The following is a 20,027-nucleotide window of genomic DNA, read 5'->3' on the forward strand; positions in this document are numbered from 1 at the left end:
TATTTTTCACCTCTCCTGTCCTCACCTTTAATCCACCTGAACCACATTCGTTAGGTTCTCAAACATGTACAGTGCAGTCATGCTGTTGCACCATCACTGTCTACAAATTATTTATAGACTTCATCGCTTTCTCTCATGCCTTTTTTTGACAGATTTTAAGGTCACGCCGTCGTTTTATCCACCTCTATTCTTCTTTGTTGCTTGTCTCTGTTTTTCACTCATCTCCCTTCATCCCATTTACAGGAAAATCAATTCTTTCTTGGCTCGGGGTCAAAGACCTGCAGTAGAAACCATCTCGGCTGTCTCAGCTGGTTTGGGCGGGACAGTAGGCCAAATAAAGGGCCTTGTACAGGATACAGGCTGAGTAAATAACATAAGATTAAATTTGAAAATGCCTTGTTTTCTTCTGCAGTTCCTGCCTTTCCCTCTGGTAATAAGATATTAAGTGATATAGTTGTAAATTATTTTAAAACATTAGAGGTTTAACAGTAAATATAATAAACTGAAGAGTTTACAAGAAAAAAGACATTTTAAAAAGAGATGAAGACATAGATTGTTCAAATTAAGATTTTTAAATATTCATGTATTGTCAGACTCACAATATGCATGAAAAATGTAGAAAGGGAATTTGAGAGAGCACTTCTTAACACAGGCGTCTTAATGCGAAGCAGGTACGCACATGAGCCCGTGCTGTAGTCCTCCTCCCACAAGTTTCCAACATTGCATATGGGAGTTTATAGAAGCTTTTTTTCCTCACTGACAAAAAAAAGATGCTGAGTAGAGCTAAGTTTAAATGTCAATTTATTATTGAAAATGAATTACATTCAAATTTCAACTTCACCATTTGCATGCGAGTTTTCGATGGTATCATATTTGCTGCATCTGGCTTTTTTTTTTTTTTTTTTTGAATTTATTGCTTTAAATATTTGTTTTGCCATTTATTTAGGTTTTTTGTGCTAATGTTGTGGAGCTATAAAAAACTCATCAAAATTAATTCAATTCAATTCCATTAAATTTTATTTCAAAAGCACCAAATCACAACAACAATTGCCTCATGGTGCTTTATGTTGAAAGTCAAGACTCTACAATAATACAAAGAAAACATGTGACAGGAAGCCAGTATAGGAAATATGCTCTGTCTTGCACCTGGCATTAAGGAGTTAATAAGTAAAATTTTTTAGATAATAACCTGAAATGTGACTAATCGATGGCAGGAAAAAAAAAGGAGAAAGAAAACAAGCTTCCATGGGAGTCAGATGAGAGTTATGTGATTTGAGAGTTTAATTACGTTGCATGTTTTCACCCAACCGATGTGATTGGACGACACATCACTGTTTCATGAGCTGATTCTGCTAAGGTGGCTGACGCAAGGACTTTAAGATAAAGTGTCCTCAAGATGGTTTAGGGTCACAGTCTATATTCAGAGCACTAATCTCAGCCTTTACAGGGGAAACAGGAAGCTGACCCAAGGTCATAGCTGACCTTGTTCTGTTTGTACAGTTTGCTCCCTACTTATCTACCACAATCCAAACGCATACACTCTGGCTATGTTTTCTCTAGGAACATCATTAATGGATGTTTTATAGCCATCAGGCTTCATATTTCCGCCTCACAATCCATGTTTTTGCAGCAGTTAATGCAGCATGTGATCCAACAAAATCTTTCATTTTCAGTCTCACAGCGAGGCGAGTATTGTAGTGAATAAAGTTGGATTGTACCCAGTTTGCTGTAGAATTGGAATTAGGTTTATTTTATTGGTGGAAAGACTCAGATAAAGACAGGGTTGCAGAGAGGAAAAGAAAATGATCCCCCATCCCGTCCTGAGTCAGGCCTGTCCCCCTGTAATCAGTTAGATTAGCTGCCCCTTTGCCACCAGGACCACCTGGTTATATTTAGAAATTGCAGCTTTGGGCCTGATCCTCCTCTAATGCCCCCTCCACTCTTTGTTACCATCGCTGACATTCACAGGAGGGCCCACCATGTCTGTGCATAAGCGAGAGAGAGAGAATGTCTCTGGTGCATTGGTGTGTCTCTCACCATCTCTATAAGTGTTTGTGTATAGGCGTGCGTGTGTTGGAGCTCAGCTGGCAGCCCAGTCAGTCAGGGTCTTTGTGCAGACAGCTGGTCCGGCTTTTGTCATCAAACTGAATGATGGAGCTTCTAGGGCACAGAAACAGCAGTGATGTTGGAGGCAGCCTCGTGCAGGGTAGTTTGGAACTGGGCGACGGTCCCGGTGTCGACAACACCCAGAATTACGGGAGCAAAATAGGGGGACTCGAACTCGACATGACACCAGAGAGGCTGCGGGAAGAAGGGATGAAGCAGAGAGAGGTTGGAGCTCTTGAAGTATTCCACCCAGGAGAGGCTGAAGATGAGCAAGACTCATCGATAGTAGTGGCTGAGGCCTTGAGGTGCCAGGTGAAGATAACAACCAGGCGAAGCCTCCACCTACGTATAGCCAATCACACAAGACGGGATGTCTATGTGCGACTGGTGGGCAATGGGGGTCGCATCGCTGGATTCAGTACTGGACCTCAGAGAAATATACTGGAAGAGAGTAAGCCAAGTGGAAAAGGTCACTGTGTGAAGTTTCTTTTAGCTCCTAATAAATGTATCCTTTGACATTTTTTCCCACAGTCTAACCAGGAGGTAAACGCCTTTTAAATTTGTGAGCCTGGTAGCTCAGCAGTTAGTTGCCAGGTCTGTTGTGGCAACCGCCTGATGCAAACTGTGAATGTAAGCTGCCAAACATGGGACTCTCAAGAGGCTGCTTTAATAGAAGTGTGCATGTGTGCATAGTTTAAGTATTACTCATGTTATGCGGACTTGATTTTGTCCCCATAACATTAAACATCTGGGTACCCAGAAGTAAATCATGAAATAGGGTTAGAATTAGGTCAGGTTGAAGTTAGGGTTATTGTTGAAGATCTAGTGGTACGATTAAATCTTCAGCTGCTCTTCACACCACTAGAAATACTAAATGTGGCTCGTGTGAAAAGTGTGCTGGATGGAGCGCGTGGGAGGCAGCATATATGACACCCACTCGTTAGCTGTAAATTTACAGATCATTACCTGCTCTCTTCTTACATCCGCGCAATGTGATGTCACAGGGGCTCTGTGCATCCTGAGGACCTGACTGGTTAAAGACTGGACATTTGCATCTGACATTTACTTCTGCTGGATCATATCTGCTAAAGTTTAGCACCCTGCTCTGCATATTTACAACCTTAAATGAAATGATGATTAAGCAGATGGGTCAAGATAAGGCACTTTAAATATTTGATTAGTAGATTTGGGAATAAGTTTAAATGAATTAAATGATTAAGTTAAATTAGTAAATAGTGAAGGATTAACAAAAGCACAAGTACTGATTTTTTTTTATGATAATGCTTAATAGTTTTAGTTTTACTCCACCTATCTTTAGTTTTACTCCACCTATCTTTATCCCACTGGCTAAAATATCCTTTGAGCTTCATCAGTGATCCTATAAACAATTGACATGCAGATGAAAGACAAAGCAATTCCCTCATTTACAGACACAGTGAGAAAGAATTATTGCTAACCTATTATATTTCAGCATTTTTGATGCCAAAAGATGTATTCTCATCATGAAAGACTGCAATCAGTTATGCACTTATGTGCGTTTAGCTGACTTAACAAAGTTATATCACTTTCACAAATCGGCGATGATTTTGGTTGAAAAGTAGATTTTATAATTCGACTGATGAAGCTGTAATCCTTCAAACAGCTCAAAAATTGAGCTTAAAAGTTAAAAAAAAAAAAGAGCTGAGCACACAGTTAATGGAGTTGATAGCTGATTTATTTCTGAACAATCATAGAGACAAATTTACTTTTGAAGTGTTTGAGTGCTAAAGATGAGGTTACATGACAAAGATGAATCGGTCTCTCGGCACTTGCATAACAAGGGAAACCGCCGCTCTGAGTACTAGTGTGTGTGTGCGTGTTTGCATAGGCACGAGGATGATGTGCATCACCTCATCTATGGAGAGGCTTTCATGTGAGCTAACAGGACAGACTGGATCATAAATGGGAAATAGCAGCAGCAGCTGCAGCAGCAGTGATGTGTTTAGTTAAGTCAGACAGAACTCAGGATTTCTTCTTTGTAAATTTACAAAATAATTTTTACTCCTAATCTCAGGCTTAGCTGGTCATGATGTGAACTCGACAGTCTCTGCTGCATAGATTTCTAATACGTTACAGTGCAAACAGGATACAGGTACCATTTTAATGTTAGTCAGCTTTCAGTGTGTCATAAAATCAAACATCCAACTGTAATGGACACACTGCCACACTTATGAAGGATAGATTTAATAATAAGCAATGCACCTGAGGCAGTCATATGCTGCCGTGTGGCTATAAAGATTAGGACCCAATATGCAGGACTTGGAAGCAACACTGAACTCAAAATACAGCTTTACTGCTGGACTCACAGGAATCAAACTAACAAAAGAACCTAAGCTGAGCAGATACCAGGAATTTACTAACTAGAAAACTGTACTGGAGACACATAACACATGGGATGCAAAAAAAGAGTAAGGGATGATGCAACAAAGAAAAATGACGAGGGAGGGGAAGCAAACGCAACACAAGTCACAGAAAACAATAACTATCACAATAAAACAGGAAGGTATGACTGAAAGAGAACGGAGGGTTAGCTTTACATAGAGTGGGACTCTGTTCTGATTCATAATTTTACATATAATGTTGTATGTACCGTGTGCCAAGCAGTTCTGCCTTGGTTGCTTTTGAGTCCTTTCTTTTTGTCCTCCCCACTTAGCTACTTAGCTACTTTTTAAAAACACGATTTACAACCTGAAGAGGTGATAAAGCGATAGATCTTTCAGCCCAATTCTACTTTTTCTGCATAATCCATCATACAAAATGTAATCAAATGGAAAAGTCCCTTTTTAAAACTTGTTTTATTAGTTTTAACCTTTTAACTTTATGCATCAAGCAAAAATTGAATTATATGCAACAGTCTCAGACTGGAAGAAATTTGTTTAACATTTAAACTTATTTTCTGCACATTCCAGCACATAAAATAAAATCTTTTTTTGTGTTTACACTCGGTCTTTCAAATAGATGCAAGTAAAACACAGCAGAAAATAAATAAAATCAAAAACTATCGGTCCTGTTGCTCTATTTTCACCTGTAAAGCAGGAGTGAGGTAGGCGGAGGTTTACCCTGGTGTGCCACAGCGGTCAGTTGAAGAATCCGCGAGTTTCTCTGTGAATTTCCCATTACGTAGTAGCACACTCGGTGCTTGCTTGGAAGTTTAGGGGTTTTTGTTTGATGTAAAAATAAGTTTTCTTCCCACGCACAACGGACATTAATGTTTTCATCACTTTTTACGGAATCAAACTTAAAGTAAGGTCAGTACTTCCACGCTTTAAACGCTGCATGCTCATACTCTCTCCTGCACTCGATATATGATCCATTGTTGATCTGCACACACCTGTTGCCACGAACGTCGCACTCGCTTACGTCACTGTCATGAGACATTCTCGCAAAAAAATCACGGTTTTAGTAACGCGCGTTCTTACGGGAAAGTAACGGTAATCTAATTACCGTTTTTGCAATAGTGACCCCTTACTTTACTCGTTATTTGAAAAGGGTAATCGGATTACAGTAACGCGCCCATCTCTGGTAATGACAACACATTTGTGGAAAGGGAATAATCAAAAATCAAGTCCAGTGCAGAATTTCAGTAAAGGAACAAACTGCAATAATTACAACTGAGTTTTGTTTTCTTTTGCTGCAAGCATCATCGTCGTCGTCGTCCCCATCACTGTGTTGTTTTTCTTCTGCTGCAGCTTCCATGTTTTTATTCCTCCCCCCTTTTTTCCCTCCCTGAGTTCACACACTTGTTGGCTTTTTGCCTGCTGTGTTTCCATGGTAGCAGTCACCACTCACTCTTCAGCACTCCTTTGCCCTTTCTTTCTTTTTTTATTTTATTTTTTTTATCAATTTATAATTGAATCGGGAGCACGGTAACTCATTAGTCACTCTGACACTGAGTTTCTGTATCTGATATTATACCACTTTCAATCAATGGATCATAAAAACATTGCAGATGTAATGTTTGTCATGTATTCTCATCAGGTTTTGACCCTTCTTTCTCAGTTTGTGAGGCTACATGTTTTCAGCTGTGTTTGTAATGAACATGAGTCTGTGTTCCTGTCTAGCTATCTTTGTGAGGACCGGAATCTGCATTCTACTATACTTGTAAGAACCGACAGTCACTTGTGAGGACACACTCACCGGTCCTCAAAAGTTTGAAGGCCTTTTTGAGGCCTAAATGTGGTTTTAGTGTCAGGGTTACAATTAGGTTAGGGTTAGGGTTAGGGTAAGGGGCTAGGGAAACCATTATGTCAATGAAGGTCCTCACTAAGATAGCTGAATGGGCTTGTGTGTGTGTGTGTGTGTGTGTGTGTGTGTGTGTGTGTGTGTGTGTGTGTTGGAGACCAAATATTTGAGGTTTACTATGCTTGTGGGGACCAACAGTAGAGTCTTGACCTTACACATAGAGTGCCACAAGACAGCAAGATGGATTATGGATTACAGGTGTAGACTGAGTCATATGTCACTGAACATTTACCTCCCAGCTCATACTTAATCCACAGCAGGAAGACAGCTAGGCTTATTTTTAACACTCACTTACACACATGCGCGCACACCTACACACACACACATTATATATTTCCATTTATCAACAAATGTGTGTGTATTTAGGCATTAATCTCTCGCACCTCATCAATCTCAAAGAGTAATATGTAACTGCACACCAGAGTATTATTTTGCTAGCTGAAATTTGTACACACCAACAGAATCAGGAGGTCTTCATCGCTGCATCAGCTGTTGCTCACACTCACAGAGGTGTTGTCAGCTGCTCACATCACTGCACCAAACGCAGTGACTTATATCTATGCTATTCACTTGCAGCGTAGCATTATTATGGTTTCACCAAATTGTGTGTTGATGCCACAGTTGGGTATTTATTTATTACTCGGTTGCTGTTTTTCCAAGTCTGAAGCTTTATCCTTACGTGAGCGAATAACGCCATCTTGTGGTCAATGTAGTCAACAGCAACACACACAAAAAAGGCAAAGCTGAGAGGTCTCCATTCCCAGCTGCATACAAAGTAATATTGATTTTTGCAGGCCGATTACATCCTGCACAGTGTGCTAATACTAAGAAAAAGTCAAGCAAGTGGTGATAAAGGCAGAGCTCTCGATATATGTTTAGACTAAAACTATTATATTCTTTATTCAAATAATCTGCTTTTAAAACATCAAGCTTTGCAAAGTGTGAAATTGTTCATATTTACATTAAAGAGAGATCACATTGGAGAGCAAAATAATCTTCTGTCTTTTAGTTACAAACTCTAAATGTGCTTTTTGTAGCTCCGCTGTGAACTGTGCAAGACACAACGCTGAAAATGCACTTTTTAAAAAAGTATCGAAGTCTGCTCATCATCTGTTCTGTAAATAAAAGGTGAAATAATTATGAATGTTTATTAAAAACAAAGATATTTTGACTTCTGTTTCCCCCTCACCAGGTGTTGCTGCTGTGAAGGACTCGGTCCCCTTGTCTCCCCTCAAATCTTCAGCTGGGTCTGCAGATGCAGAGCAGCAAAGTACTGAAGCAGGAAACTCTGCTTCGGGCAATGACTTGCAGCCTCGTGTTTCCATGGAAACCTCAAATCTCCGACCTCAGACGCCCAAAGCTGAACATGAATTGGAGGAAGACGATGAGGCCAGCGGCACACTGACCATTTCTGAGCTTACTTACAGGTCAATAAATCTTTATAATAAACTGTCAAAAGCAGCTTTTTTTAATTATAAAAGCCTCAACAGCTGCTTTCGGCTGAATGATCATTTTCTGGCTCATGTGTTCGGTGTAAACAGTAAAGATGGTTGTGTTTTTGATGGATGCAGTTGCCGGTTTTTGGAAAGAAAACTCCAAATTCAACCCATTTTCTCTAGCAAAGGACAAATTTTAGAGTTTTTAACATTTTAGGAGCAAAAGGTATCTCTCAGGCATAAGTGAGATTCAGGACATTCAGCAGACACTGAATCTGAACATTAGTAACATTCATTGGGTGAACTCAGGCTCAGGTTTGCTTATTCTCTCTCTTCTCCAGTCCCTGTGCCAGCATGCTTCCCACCCCAGTGGACGACAGCCAGGGAGGAGTCGACTTGCTCTTCTCCTCTCCAGTTCAAAGCCCCGCCAGGTTGCTTAGGGAGCTCCATGCTGATCCTGACATCCAGGCCCAGCTGGAGGCCGAGAGGGAGCGAGACAGGGCCTATGAGCGCACCCGCCTGGCCGCGAGAAGTCGAATGAGCGGAGTCCTGACCAGCAGTCTGCGCCTGCTGTCATCCAATGACAGAGTCAATGCTTGCGTGTTGAGCGTGGCCCGCTTTGTCGCTGTGGTAATGGGGGTCCTGCTCGTCACCGTGCCCACACTGCTGCTGCTGCTGGAGTCAGATATTGACGTGTCCTTCCTCCATGAGATCCGGCAGACACCGGAGTTTGAGCAGTTTCACTACGAGTATTACTGCCCGCTCCGACGCTGGATCCTGTGTAAGATCAGCATGGCCATGGAGAACCTGTGGTCAGACTGAGAAGGGAAAAGACATTCAGAAAAAGAGCAGAGAGAAGAGGCACTGTGAGGAAAACAAATACGTCCAAGTGTATGTCTTAACATGTGATTTAATCTTATATTTAATCTAGTATTCAGCCAAAACACCAGTCTGCCAAAGAGATGAAATGAGACTGTAGTTTATTGGCTCACAAAATTCTTGTTGGATGTTTCATTCAAAAAATCAATTACATTTCTGTCAGGATCCCTAAAATGAGTTAAAAACACTGGGACAAGAGCATTTGTTTCACCTCTTTGGCTGCGTAATTTGCTGCTTGGAAGAGAGAAATACGATTTTAATAGTAGCATTTAGTCACTTGTTAAGATAAACACTTCAGATAGTGATGAAGTGAAAAGATAGAGGACAGTAATGCTCAAGGAGGAACTTGTGGAAAGGGATGTAATGGACATAGAAAAAGTCCCAAAAAGAAGAAATTTGAATGGCTGTTCACTCCTGATGCTGATAAGTTGATGCGGAGACTCTCCACAAACCTTTCTGATTGGTTCCTGTCCTTGGAGCACCTGATTGGTAACAGAGCCTGTCAGTCATGACGGAGTGGGTGGACGCAGAAAGCTATGATTGATTAGTCACTGAACAACAACATCCACAGTCAGAGGTACATTATATAAATATATACATATATATTTAAAAAAAAAACAAAACAAGAGATATTGATAATAATGCCAATTAAAAAAACTTGTTTTTAACATTTTGTACATTTTTATGTGATCAGATCTTTCAGGAATTTTTCAGTCAGAGGATCTACTTTGAGCTTATTTTCAAATTAATAGTTTACAAAAGATTACAAAAAAAAAGCGAATTTGCTGAGATTTATCAGGGTGTGAGTGTTGAGAAACTATTTTTTAGGACTACCACCAACAGTTGTTGGCTTGGTAGCACCCTGGCTTTTTCCTACAGAGGCTATAGCACAAATCTTTTACACAGATCACTGATTACAACTGTTTCAGATTACGTGATGTCATTTTGGAAAGATGAGGAAGGCCGGAGAAAAACTCTCAGCTTTTTTTCTTTGATAAAATGTGTTTCGATGAAAGTGTAAATGTCATCTGAACTAAATGTTAGCTCATTAGTTTACGGTCGCTCATGCATCTTCAAACAGTGTGGACAGAGTCTGCGGTAAACGTATGAAAAAAGGAAGAAAAGGTTACATGGAAGTTTATGAGGGAAAATGATCGTGGAATTGAGGTTCGTTTTTGATTAGTCAGCAATGTGCTACTTCACAGGGAGCTGTGCATAAGTTTCAGGAGAAACTAAAGATGGGTTGGTGTGGCTGACTCAAAAGAGTGTGCTCCAACGACACTGTGGGACAAGTGATGCGTGTAATGGCCTGAAACCGCTCATGAAGGTATTGTATTGGCGCGGTTGCAGTTGCAGTTATTAATCTTGCAGAATAAGATCAGCAGTTTGGTCACAGACACAGTCATTGGAGTACATTTCTAAAAGCTTCTGTGGTTGCATCATGTTGAGTATTTATCTTTGGATGTGACCAAAGACAGAGGTATCATGTTGCACTGTAGACACAGTGAATCATGGGATTCTGGTTTGAGGAGATTTAAGGTTCTGTTCATGGATATATACTTCTGATTTGGCTTAAGTATTTACCCCGACCAGTCACCAAATAAACTAAAACCTCTTTCCTAGCACTGTATAGGCCCCACAGGTACTGGCAAAATCCTCTGAGAGTGAGCATTAACGATCCTCTGTTTCCTGGGAATGCTTGATCAGATTGGGACCTAAGGATATTGGATGACAGGTCAGCACTGCTTTATTTGCTTTACTTGATAGATATCAAAGTATATTAACACGAAGGCCTACAGTTTCATAGCGAAACAGTCCCTATTCACTTCAGGTGTGAGTGTTTGCATAGACTCATCATCAATGTCATGATAATCTGTGGATTTTAATGATTTCTTTGAGCAGTTTTTTCAGGGTGGAATGATTTTACAACATACATCTTTAATGATTATAAAAACACAAACTTTGTGCATGAGTTTCAATTTATTTTGGATTTTCTCTAATTCACAAAGGCATAGTTTAAGTATAAGTCAAAAGTATGCAGGCTTAAATATATAGATGTACTCTGACTAATATTTTGTTGAAAATCTCTTGTTGCACCTTGACCTCATGCTTTTGGTAGCCATCAACATGTCTGTTGTAATTCTAGCTGGACATCTGACCATTCTTGGCAGAACTGGTAGAGTTTATTTATTATTTATTCAAGCGACACCCTGTGTCCACCCTGTGTCGATTAGGCAAAGTCCAAAATACATTCAAAATAGTGCAGCCGGTCTGCTGTACATTGATTCCATGCTGGGAAAAGAACAGTTCAAGGAAATCATTAAAAGCCCAAAGTTGCCATGACCTTCATGACGAGTGCATGTAAACATCTGACCACAACTGTAACTTGTTGTTGATTGGTGTGTAAATTTAGGATCAACTCAAGTCATTGGAAGTGACATCCTGCTATATGTATACACAGGAAAACTGATCTGGATCAGAGTGTAGGATTTTAGAAATTATTCACATTTGTCTGCCATGAAAGTATAAAAGGTGAGGTCAAATAAAAAGCAAGCCAAGGTTTCTGTGTGTGTGCTGTCTGTATAGATGATCTCAAAAGTGTCACTAAGTAAAAGTTTACTTTTTGGACCTTACAGCCATCAACTTGTTGGTTGAACCTGTGACGATGGCTGTCTGTTACGACATAGTGACTCTGAATGAAAGCGATGCTAAATGGCTTCAGATCAAATGAAAACAGATGTAGTTGTGTCCGAAATGTAGTTTGATTTGGATCAACTTCTCAGGAAAGGGCATTTATGCAGTTTATGTTAAAAAATTAAAAAGTCATTAATAAAAGAAAACATGCATATACACACCATGTAATTTATCCATAACCTTTATCTCATATGTCTTGCTATTTAGAATAACCAAGCACTGTAGGTGAAGTTAGACATTAATATGTTGGCTGACTGTCTGTGTTGTTGTAGCATAATTTCACATAACTAATGTATGCATCCATGTCAGTTTCATTAAAATACTACACAAAACTCCTTCTCTGAGAGCCTGTACGTGCAGTTTGGCCTTCATAGATAAACTTCAATGCTCATTGCACTACTATCAAAACTGGGAATGGCTACACAGTATAATTTCGAGCCAGTCTCGAGGGTCTATTACAAAATCATCACTTAAAGTTGATTTTTCCACTCCTTGTAGTCTTTGTAAGTGAGCTGCTACAGAGGCTTCTGCAGTGCACAGCCCTCACATTCTCTTCTATTTATTCTGCCTCATGTTATCAGCTGTGTTGTTGTGTAACTGTGGACTTTATGCATTAACAAGCTTTATGCATATATAGCAGATATGCAGTAACAACAGGAACAAGTTTATTTGAGGACAAAGCATTTATTTTCCTACTACAGCACATGCACTGAGTTTCAAAGGTGAAACTGAGCAAAGGGCCAAATGACTCTGATGAAGATGTTTGCATCTAACGCTGCAGATTCTGAGATTTTTTTTTTTTTAAATGCCTTCACTTGAGTGAACAAAGCTGATCTGTATGCACTGCTAAATGATCACCATAATCTCTGTCTTCATAGCGTGTATGCACAGGCATCAAAGTGCTCAAGAGATTCACCACAGATTAAAAGACTCTTCACGGCTCTAAAGATGCAGGCCTTGGTTCTTTATTTCTGTGCTCCACCTTCCTGCAGTTAAACCAGGGAATCTATCTTTTTTGGTTCCTTTTGCTGACCTCTCAGTGCAAGTTGCATGCCCTTCATCTGTAAATACTGTGTTTATAGCTGTGGCAAAAGAAAAAGATTTCCTTTCTTTCTTTCCTCTGTGTGTCTTGTCTGTGTAAAGCAATCCACTGTAGATTACAGGCTTGGCTGTCTCAACCATCATAGACAAATGCATGTTCTCTGTGTTTTTACCAAGAGGAGAAACTGATGATCTTTTTGAAACCAAAAACCACTTTGCAGTGATCTTTGGACTTAATTTTAGTCACTCACTTCTCAACATAGACTACAGGTGGTTGCTAACTGTGTTAACTTAAGTAATATTCTCATCAGATGAAGAGTAGCTCCTCTAGTTAGCTACATTGTGCTTTTGCTGTGTGCTTGTACATCATTAAAGCCAGACCTCATTGCTAACAGAGCATGCTAGCATATTAGCCACTGATGCCATTAGCAAGGCTAGATTTCATTCACTTTCACTTCACAGAAATGAATTTAATCTCACTAATTGTAAAGTATTAATTCCAACTTGCTCAGATCTTTAGTTTGTAACTAGAAAATTAGAATCAACCACTGACTCATTGCAAACAACAGAAAGGCCTTTGGGGTCTATTTGATACTGTAGCACTATGTTAGTCTGTAGCTCATTTATACATTAACACCCTTTAAGAAAAGGGGAATTGAACCACTTTCAGCTCTTTTTTTTTAGCTACAGAACTTGGGTTTCTGCTATTGACAAACAGCATACAGGATGGACTGGGAGAACAACTTTTGTTGCCTAATTATAAAGAAAACTGTGATAAAGAAAAAAATTGTAAAGTAAAAAAAAAATCACATGCAATTTGATGTCACGTCTAAGTGCAAATTCAGAAGATACCGGCATGAGTCAAGTATTTACAAACCTTAAATTTAACTGCCTGTCTACATATCTGGAAAGTTAACAGCAAGAACGCTGAACTAACACTTGGAAATCAGATTGTTTAAAACTACTATACACAACCGAATACACTAATACATGTTTTAATTCATTTATTTAAGATTTTAAATATTTGAACTCAGGTCTACTATATGCAAAACTACTGGACATCACATGGTAGAGCAAAATAAACTGTATATTGTTTCAGTGTTGTGTGGGCATGTACAGTAGTAGCAGAATCTCTTGCACGGTCCCTGTATTGTTTTGATTGTTATTGTTAAATCTGATTGTTTTGTTGTTTTATCAGTTAGTCAAGTCATTTTGTTGTTTCTTTTTTGTCATTTTGTCACTTTTAATAATAAACTCTGGGAGATTTGATTTAGGAAGAGTCAGAAAAAAAGGGGAAAACCATCCCTCGAGTAACGACCCCCCCTCTCTACTGGGACAACCAAGCCTTATGAACTTTGTGAAGTGAACATTTTGAATGTTTGTATGTTATAACAGAAAACATGGTTTGTTTTATATGTTAATACTGCCACAATAAAGCTCCCTGATGAACATACATTGAAATGTTGTTATTACTGTGCGAGTTATTCCTGCTAATATCCTAATAAATCATGTTCCCAATTTGTCAGAGATTTGCCTCCCTCCTGTGGTAAAAAGGAGTTGCTGCAGCTTGTGTTGAGATCTCTATGGTGATATTTGTGTGAGCAACACAAGACTTCCATGGGTGTGTTCAGAGCTTTACTGCAGCCTGAGCTTCATGTGTTTTAGATGCTACTTATGTTTTCCATGGCTGGAACTATCAAAATACAAGCCGGGAAAGAGTTCTGGGTAAGAGTGATTATTCTCTTAAACTGGTTCAAACTAAAGCTGTTGTTTTTGTGGCAAAAATAGCCAAACCATGTAATTCTTAGAGTGGATGTTGGAGAGCAACACTTGTTTCTTGTTTCTTCTATCTTCATCTAAAGTTCTCCAGGCTTTTTGAGTTTTTTTTATTTGGTTTGGGGTTTTTTGACATTGGCCGCTTTTTCAGTAAACCAGGGTTGTGTGATAATGCAGTCTGATAGTATAATTTGCACCAACAAGGTATTTCCCAACAAGCTATTAGCTGAAAACCTGGCATATTTTTTGATTGATGCACGGTGTCTCTGCCCAAAAAAACAAACAAAAAAAAAAAAACAGGAAACTGGACAAGCAGAGGACAAAAGAAGAAACTGCAGGCTTAAAAAACTAGCTGCAGTAAATGAACAGTATCTGAAAGTTGTGTCTGTAAGAAATAGGAAAAAGCAAAAGATCTGAGAGATGTATTTTTCCCTTAGTTGATCCAGCTGCTGTTCACCAAAGCCTGATTGGAAACAGTCTCAGTGAAAGGTTGGATGATGTGAAGACTCCAGCGACACTTGAAGTATTAGGGAACAACTTTATTAGGTGACCAATGCGCTTCGGCTTGTGGCCTTCATCAGGGTCATTGCAAAATATCAAACAGTTTGCGTTTAAATAAAAAAAAGGAAACAGAAAAACTCCAAGTGGACCAATCACACATTCACAAACAAGTGGAGGGTTGGTTATCAAGAAGCCATTTGTAAAAAGAGTAAACGGGCAAAAGGCTGAGGTACACCAAATGACACTAGAACTGGACTGAAAATCAGTGGAACAAGTCTAATGGAGAAACAAATCTAAATTTTTGGTAGCACAATGCTGTAGTTAGCACTTTCACCTCAGAGCAAGAATATCCTGGGTTTGAATTCTCCAGCCTTTCTTTGTGAAGTCTACGTATCGTCTCCAGGTGCTCCGGCCTGCCCCTGGCTGTTAGATTAAATGATGATTCCACACTGACCACAAGTATAAATGTGGATTTTATCTCTCTCTTGATAGATTGGAAACCTGTCCAGGGTGTATCCTTCCTCTGCCCCATGAAAGCTGGCATAGACGCCCACCCAGCTGCTACCCTGAACTAGATAGGTAGAAGGAAATGGATGGAATCCAGATTTGACATTCATGGTTGAAACTGTTGTCAGTATGTATGACGGAGGTCAGAAAACATGCACAACAGTGAGTATCTACAGCCATCAGTAAAACATGGTGGAGGCTATTTAATGGTTTAGGAGTGCATTTCAAGCAGTTGTATTAACAATGTCTTCTTAACTGATGAAACTGTGAATGCCGAAAAGTGCCATCAAATTTTGATACACTTTGTAAAACTTTCTGAAAAGCATTTGATTGGAAACAACTTCATTCTTCAACATGACCCCCATTGAACATGATCTCCCATTGTCCTAGCAAAATATAAAGAAATGAGGGGTGACTTTTTCAGCGTATTGTATGTTGATGTGTTCAATATGTTCTGCATAGTGTGTGCATTAAACATTTGTTTTGCTTCTAATAAACAGGACTGTTCTGCCATTAATGTAAATAACTTGATCGTTTACAGAGAACATATTAAGGTGTACACAGGAAGGCGAAATACTAAAGCATGCAATAATGGATGCAACTGGAGAAGAGACGTCTTTTCAAATGCCAGATCTAAATACTACAACAAAAGGTGCTGTGTCTGAACTCCTGGAGGATGTTGGGAACTGTAGGCAGAGTATCAACCAGGAGCTGAGCCTTCATCTTCTCAGTGACTCTCTCTTCAGCGAGCAGCAGAAGCTCAGGCATGTGTTGGACTGGGCTAACAGATATCTCTGCAGTGGTTCAGTGATTTGCCATCAACTCTGCAGAGCTGACAGTTTGATAAACAATATGAAAAACAAAGGAAGCAAGAAAATCTCACCCAAACATTCATCTGGATCTAAATATCATCATCCAGTTTCCTTTGATGCCGGTGCTCGTGAGGTATATGGGGGAGGATCAAGTATGAAAACAACTTGTCAGTCCAGATCTTTAAATGATCTAACCAGCTCCTGTAGCTATAAGTTTTCATATGACCTCCACAGTCCAGTCTCCTTTTCCCCAGGGATACAGGAGGAAAACTGGCCTGATACTGAAACTGAAAATATAAAAAGCACAGAGCAACAACATGCCACCAATAAACACATTTCTAGCCAAGACTACCGCAGAACAAACAGATTTCACATGTCTAATCAAAGGGACCACACATTCACATCTGATGCTGCAACACACTTGATCAAAGAGTCCACATCATCTGGGAGGAATGCCATTTGTAAAAAGAGCTCCGCGTACAGTGAAGTGAATATCTTAAAACCGCTAGATGAAAGCAACAATTTCAGTGGCATGACTTCTAAAAGAGCTGGAGCTAAAAGAGAGGTGTCAGAAAGTCAAAAGGTACGGAGCAAAGAGGACAAGTGGATGGAAGAAAATGAGAAGGAGAAAATACAAGATGACAGGAATGAGGGAAATTATAGAAAAGAACAGGAATCCAGTTCAGATCACACACATAGTCAAATAAGCCTCGCTGAGCCAGAGATAATACCTGAGCAGACGGCAAAAACAGCTAATTCCCATGTTATCCATCCCTTGAAATCGTCATTAAACTTGAGTGTGTATGAGCAGTACCAGCTATGTGTGGCTCAGCTAAATCACCTCAGAATAAGCCAGCATTTCAAGCCTGAGTCACCTGTGAAAGAGGGGACGACATCTGGAGAAATGGGCGATTATGTTAAAGCTCCAGCTTGTCCGGGGTCTTGCTTTGAACTGAACTCTTACATCACAAATCCTGAGATTAAAAAACAGGTTAACAACACAGGAAGCAAAAGAACCACCGCAGCAGAAAGCGCAGAGGAGAGGAGCTCACATGGCACCAAGAAAACTCCTAGCGAATATAGAAGTGCAAAATCTTGCAGCAATTTGACTGTGAAGCAAACACCTACAGCTTTTATGAAGGAAACTGCAGAAGAGAGAGCCTCGAATGATGAGAACAAGCCAGGTGATGTGTACTGTGTGGAGAAGGATGCTGCTCCTGTTTCTAACCCAGGTATGGAAATCGTTATATATGTTGTATGCAATCAGTCGACGTGTGTTGATGGTCCGGGGGTGTTTGGACCCTGAGTTTAGAGTTTATGGACCTTGTATTTTGGCCTTTAGTTTGTTTATTATTTTCCTTTTAATCTTCTTTTATTTTCTCAGTATTTTGAGTCTTTAGTTCTTTGTTCCAGTTACAGCTTGAACTTTAATGAATCATTTCTTTAGTGTTTTCCTCTGTTTTCCATCTGTCTTTCCTGCATGTCAAGCTTACTACTGAGTTTTCTTGTTTTATTTATCCTTACTAATTTAGTGTTTTACTTTGGTAGTTAACTTTGGTTTCCATTCATATGGAGTCCTCTTGTCATGATGTTTGAGTCTTGTTACTCAGTTCCTATAACCCTTTAAAAGACAAGATATAGTTGGAAAATTTGGATTTTCCAGTGAATCCACATCAAAATTACAGAATTTAAAAAGAATATTAAAAAATTGTATTAGTTCAATATTTCAAGCTATAGTCAATTAGATGAAAAATCTAATAAATAACAGTCCAGTTAGCACAGTGGTGTGGTGGCAAGAAGGTCCTGGGTTTGAATCCACCAGCTAACTGGAGCATTTCTGTGTGGAGTCTCTCCTGGCATGTTCTCTCCTTGTTCTCTGGCTTTCGCCCACGGCCCAATTATGTGCAGGTTAGGCTAATTACTGACTCTAAACTGGCCCTAGATGTGAACATGAGTGTGAATGACTGTCTCTGGCAACCTGTCCAGAGTGTACCTCATCATCCCTCACCCTATGACAGCTGGAAAGGGCTCCAGTCAAACCAAGACCATCCAAATCCATCCATCTGTAGAAGAAGACAGATGGATGGGTGTTTCTTTAAAATGCTATAGTTTAAATTGTTTCAAAAGATTAAAAATGTGGCATTGCTAATTATTACTATCAAGGTGTCAAGATGCTTTCACTTTGTCATGAAATGAACCCTTAGGTTATGAGATAAACAGGACAGAAAAAAAGATGATCAAGTTTTACATTTGGACATTAATGTTTGGCTTTTCATTCCTTTTTTGTTTCTTATCAAAAACTAAATTTCCTCACTTCTATCCTTGGAAGAACAAATCAGCCTGTCATGGAGTTATTTATAACTCATAAGTGCTCTACAGCAAGGTGCCAAGGGCTTTTTACAAATAAATACTGTAATTCAAGGAATGCTGAGATGAAAAGGTTTAAGCAGTTTGCTAATATGTATTTCCCCCCTCTTGTGTCTGTGGTTAGGTTTGCTTCAAAACAGGATTAGACATCATCCAGACAGTACAGACCATCAGAGGATTCTCAAAGATCCAAAAAATAGAGCTGGAGATAGAGCTCGCTGGATCCTCACTGATAATTCACTGGGAGAAAGATTTCCAAGGTTAGCTAATTTAGTGTGTGGAGAGTTGTTTATAACCTTTGAACAAGTTTATACTAGAAAAACTTGTTAAGTTTCCCCAGACGTCTACGCTCTCCTGATGTACACTTTTCTCTTCTTATCTAAGGGCATATGAACCAAATTTTAATTTTAATAGCCAAATAATTTTGTCTAGTGTGTGATGATGAGAAGTTGAATTTCACCCTTTGTCTCCTGCAGACATCAACAAGCAATCAAGTACACAAAGAAACTGAATCTGATCCCGCGACCTGTACAGACACACACTCTTCATCATGATGACTCTGGACTTACATCATGTGAGTGTAAGCTTGACATCAAAATTACAGACAAAACTGCAAAAAGATGATAAAGTGCTATAAAAAACAGAAGACCAAAGGAAAGCTCAGTCACCAACATCTCACATGACAAATTTGCTCCAACTGTTGAAACTTATGTATAATTCATTTCACTCTTTATCAGACATTCTGGTTAACAAGCCAATATAATGTTTACTTATGCGTTTCACTTTTTAACCAAGTAAATGCTCAGAATTAGCGCTGTTTTTACATCAGAATATAATGTGTAACTTTGTCTGTGAAGGTTCTCAGTCATCCAGGTCATCGTAGTCAAAGGAGCTTGGAAAGAAAAGCGTCTGGACTTAAAGAAGTCCAGACGCTTTTCTTTCCAAGCTCCTTTGACAATGTGTAACTTTCATTCACACTTACAGACTCTGCCACGGATGTCACTATGGACAATACCTTTGAATACCAGGTAGGAAATCTTTACTACATGCGCACATAGTTTTAGCCTTTTTTTTAAACAGTTTTTTAAACCCAAGTCTATCTGGTGTTTTAATGTAATAATCTTAACATTGGTTGTAACATTTCACAGTGTCTTGTTAAAACAATCCCTCTACTTTCTGTTTTGCATGTTGTGGTGTCGTTACACCTGCTAGTCAGCAGGCGTCCCCGTAAGAGACCGCTGGTTGTGTTTGCCTGATGAGGTGTGGCTGTTCATCCTGTCTCTGCTGCCTCATAGGGATTTATCCATAGTGGTGCAGGTCTGCCACCGCCTGCATGCACTGGCATCTGATCACTCACTGTGTGAGTGAACCTGTAGTTTGGTAAACACTTCAGCTAGATTTTAGTATCATTCTGCTAAAATTCAGATCGAACACAGGACAGATGTCAGAGGGATTTTCTAAACTTTTCCAAATAGCAGCACATGGTACGTTCTCATGATGTAAGAGCTTCCAGCTGGTGTGTGCTCTACTGCTCCCTGAACAAACATACACATGATTACACTGACCTGCACAGTCATGCATAGAAACTACAGTTCAGAGTTTTGAATGAACAAAAAAGCTGCTTACA

At 39.5% G+C, this 20,027-nt stretch overlaps 2 protein-coding genes across 4 annotated transcripts in view; both read left to right on the forward strand.

Annotated features, from left to right (window-relative positions):
* The window catches only part of frmd3 (FERM domain containing 3), a 62,775-nt gene extending 48,883 nt beyond the window's left edge, over window positions 1-13,892 (forward strand). For all 3 annotated transcript variants that reach the window (XM_086314571.1, XM_086314569.1, XM_086314570.1), the window contains 2 exons: window positions 7,580-7,814; window positions 8,165-13,892. In XM_086314571.1, coding sequence (XP_086170697.1) covers window positions 7,580-7,814; window positions 8,165-8,645 — 716 coding nt within the window. In that variant the 3' untranslated portion in view covers window positions 8,646-13,892. The remainder of the gene's footprint in view (window positions 1-7,579; window positions 7,815-8,164) is intronic.
* A 2,673-nt stretch (window positions 13,893-16,565) lies between these two features.
* Window positions 16,566-19,788, forward strand: LOC147317532 (uncharacterized). Its single transcript, XM_086257959.1, has 5 exons — window positions 16,566-17,265; window positions 18,525-18,660; window positions 18,877-18,974; window positions 19,385-19,428; window positions 19,613-19,788. Exons 1-5 carry the CDS (start codon window positions 16,566-16,568, stop codon window positions 19,766-19,768), a joined length of 1,134 nt encoding a protein of 377 aa, XP_086114085.1. The 3' UTR covers window positions 19,769-19,788.
* The last annotated feature ends 239 nt before the right edge of the window (window positions 19,789-20,027 follow it).

This window comes from Aulonocara sp. 'chitande type north' Nkhata Bay, linkage group LG12, assembly GCF_057382095.1.
Source record: "Aulonocara sp. 'chitande type north' Nkhata Bay isolate Kocher_YH1m ecotype deep benthic linkage group LG12, A_spYH_male_GT1.1, whole genome shotgun sequence".
Classification (NCBI taxonomy): Eukaryota; Metazoa; Chordata; class Actinopteri; order Cichliformes; family Cichlidae; genus Aulonocara; species Aulonocara sp. 'chitande type north' Nkhata Bay.

Excerpts from the sequence above, each read along its gene's own strand:
- LOC147317532 (XM_086257959.1), top strand. The coding sequence starts at position 16,566 with ATGACTTCTAAAAGAGCTGGAGCTAAAAGAGAGGTGTCAGAAAGTCAA. Across the intron at positions 17,266-18,524 it reads TGCTCCTGTTTCTAACCCAG|GTTTGCTTCAAAACAGGATT; the intron begins GTATGGAAATCG and ends GTCTGTGGTTAG. Across the intron at positions 19,429-19,612 it reads ACAATACCTTTGAATACCAG|TCAGCAGGCGTCCCCGTAAG; the intron begins GTAGGAAATCTT and ends TACACCTGCTAG.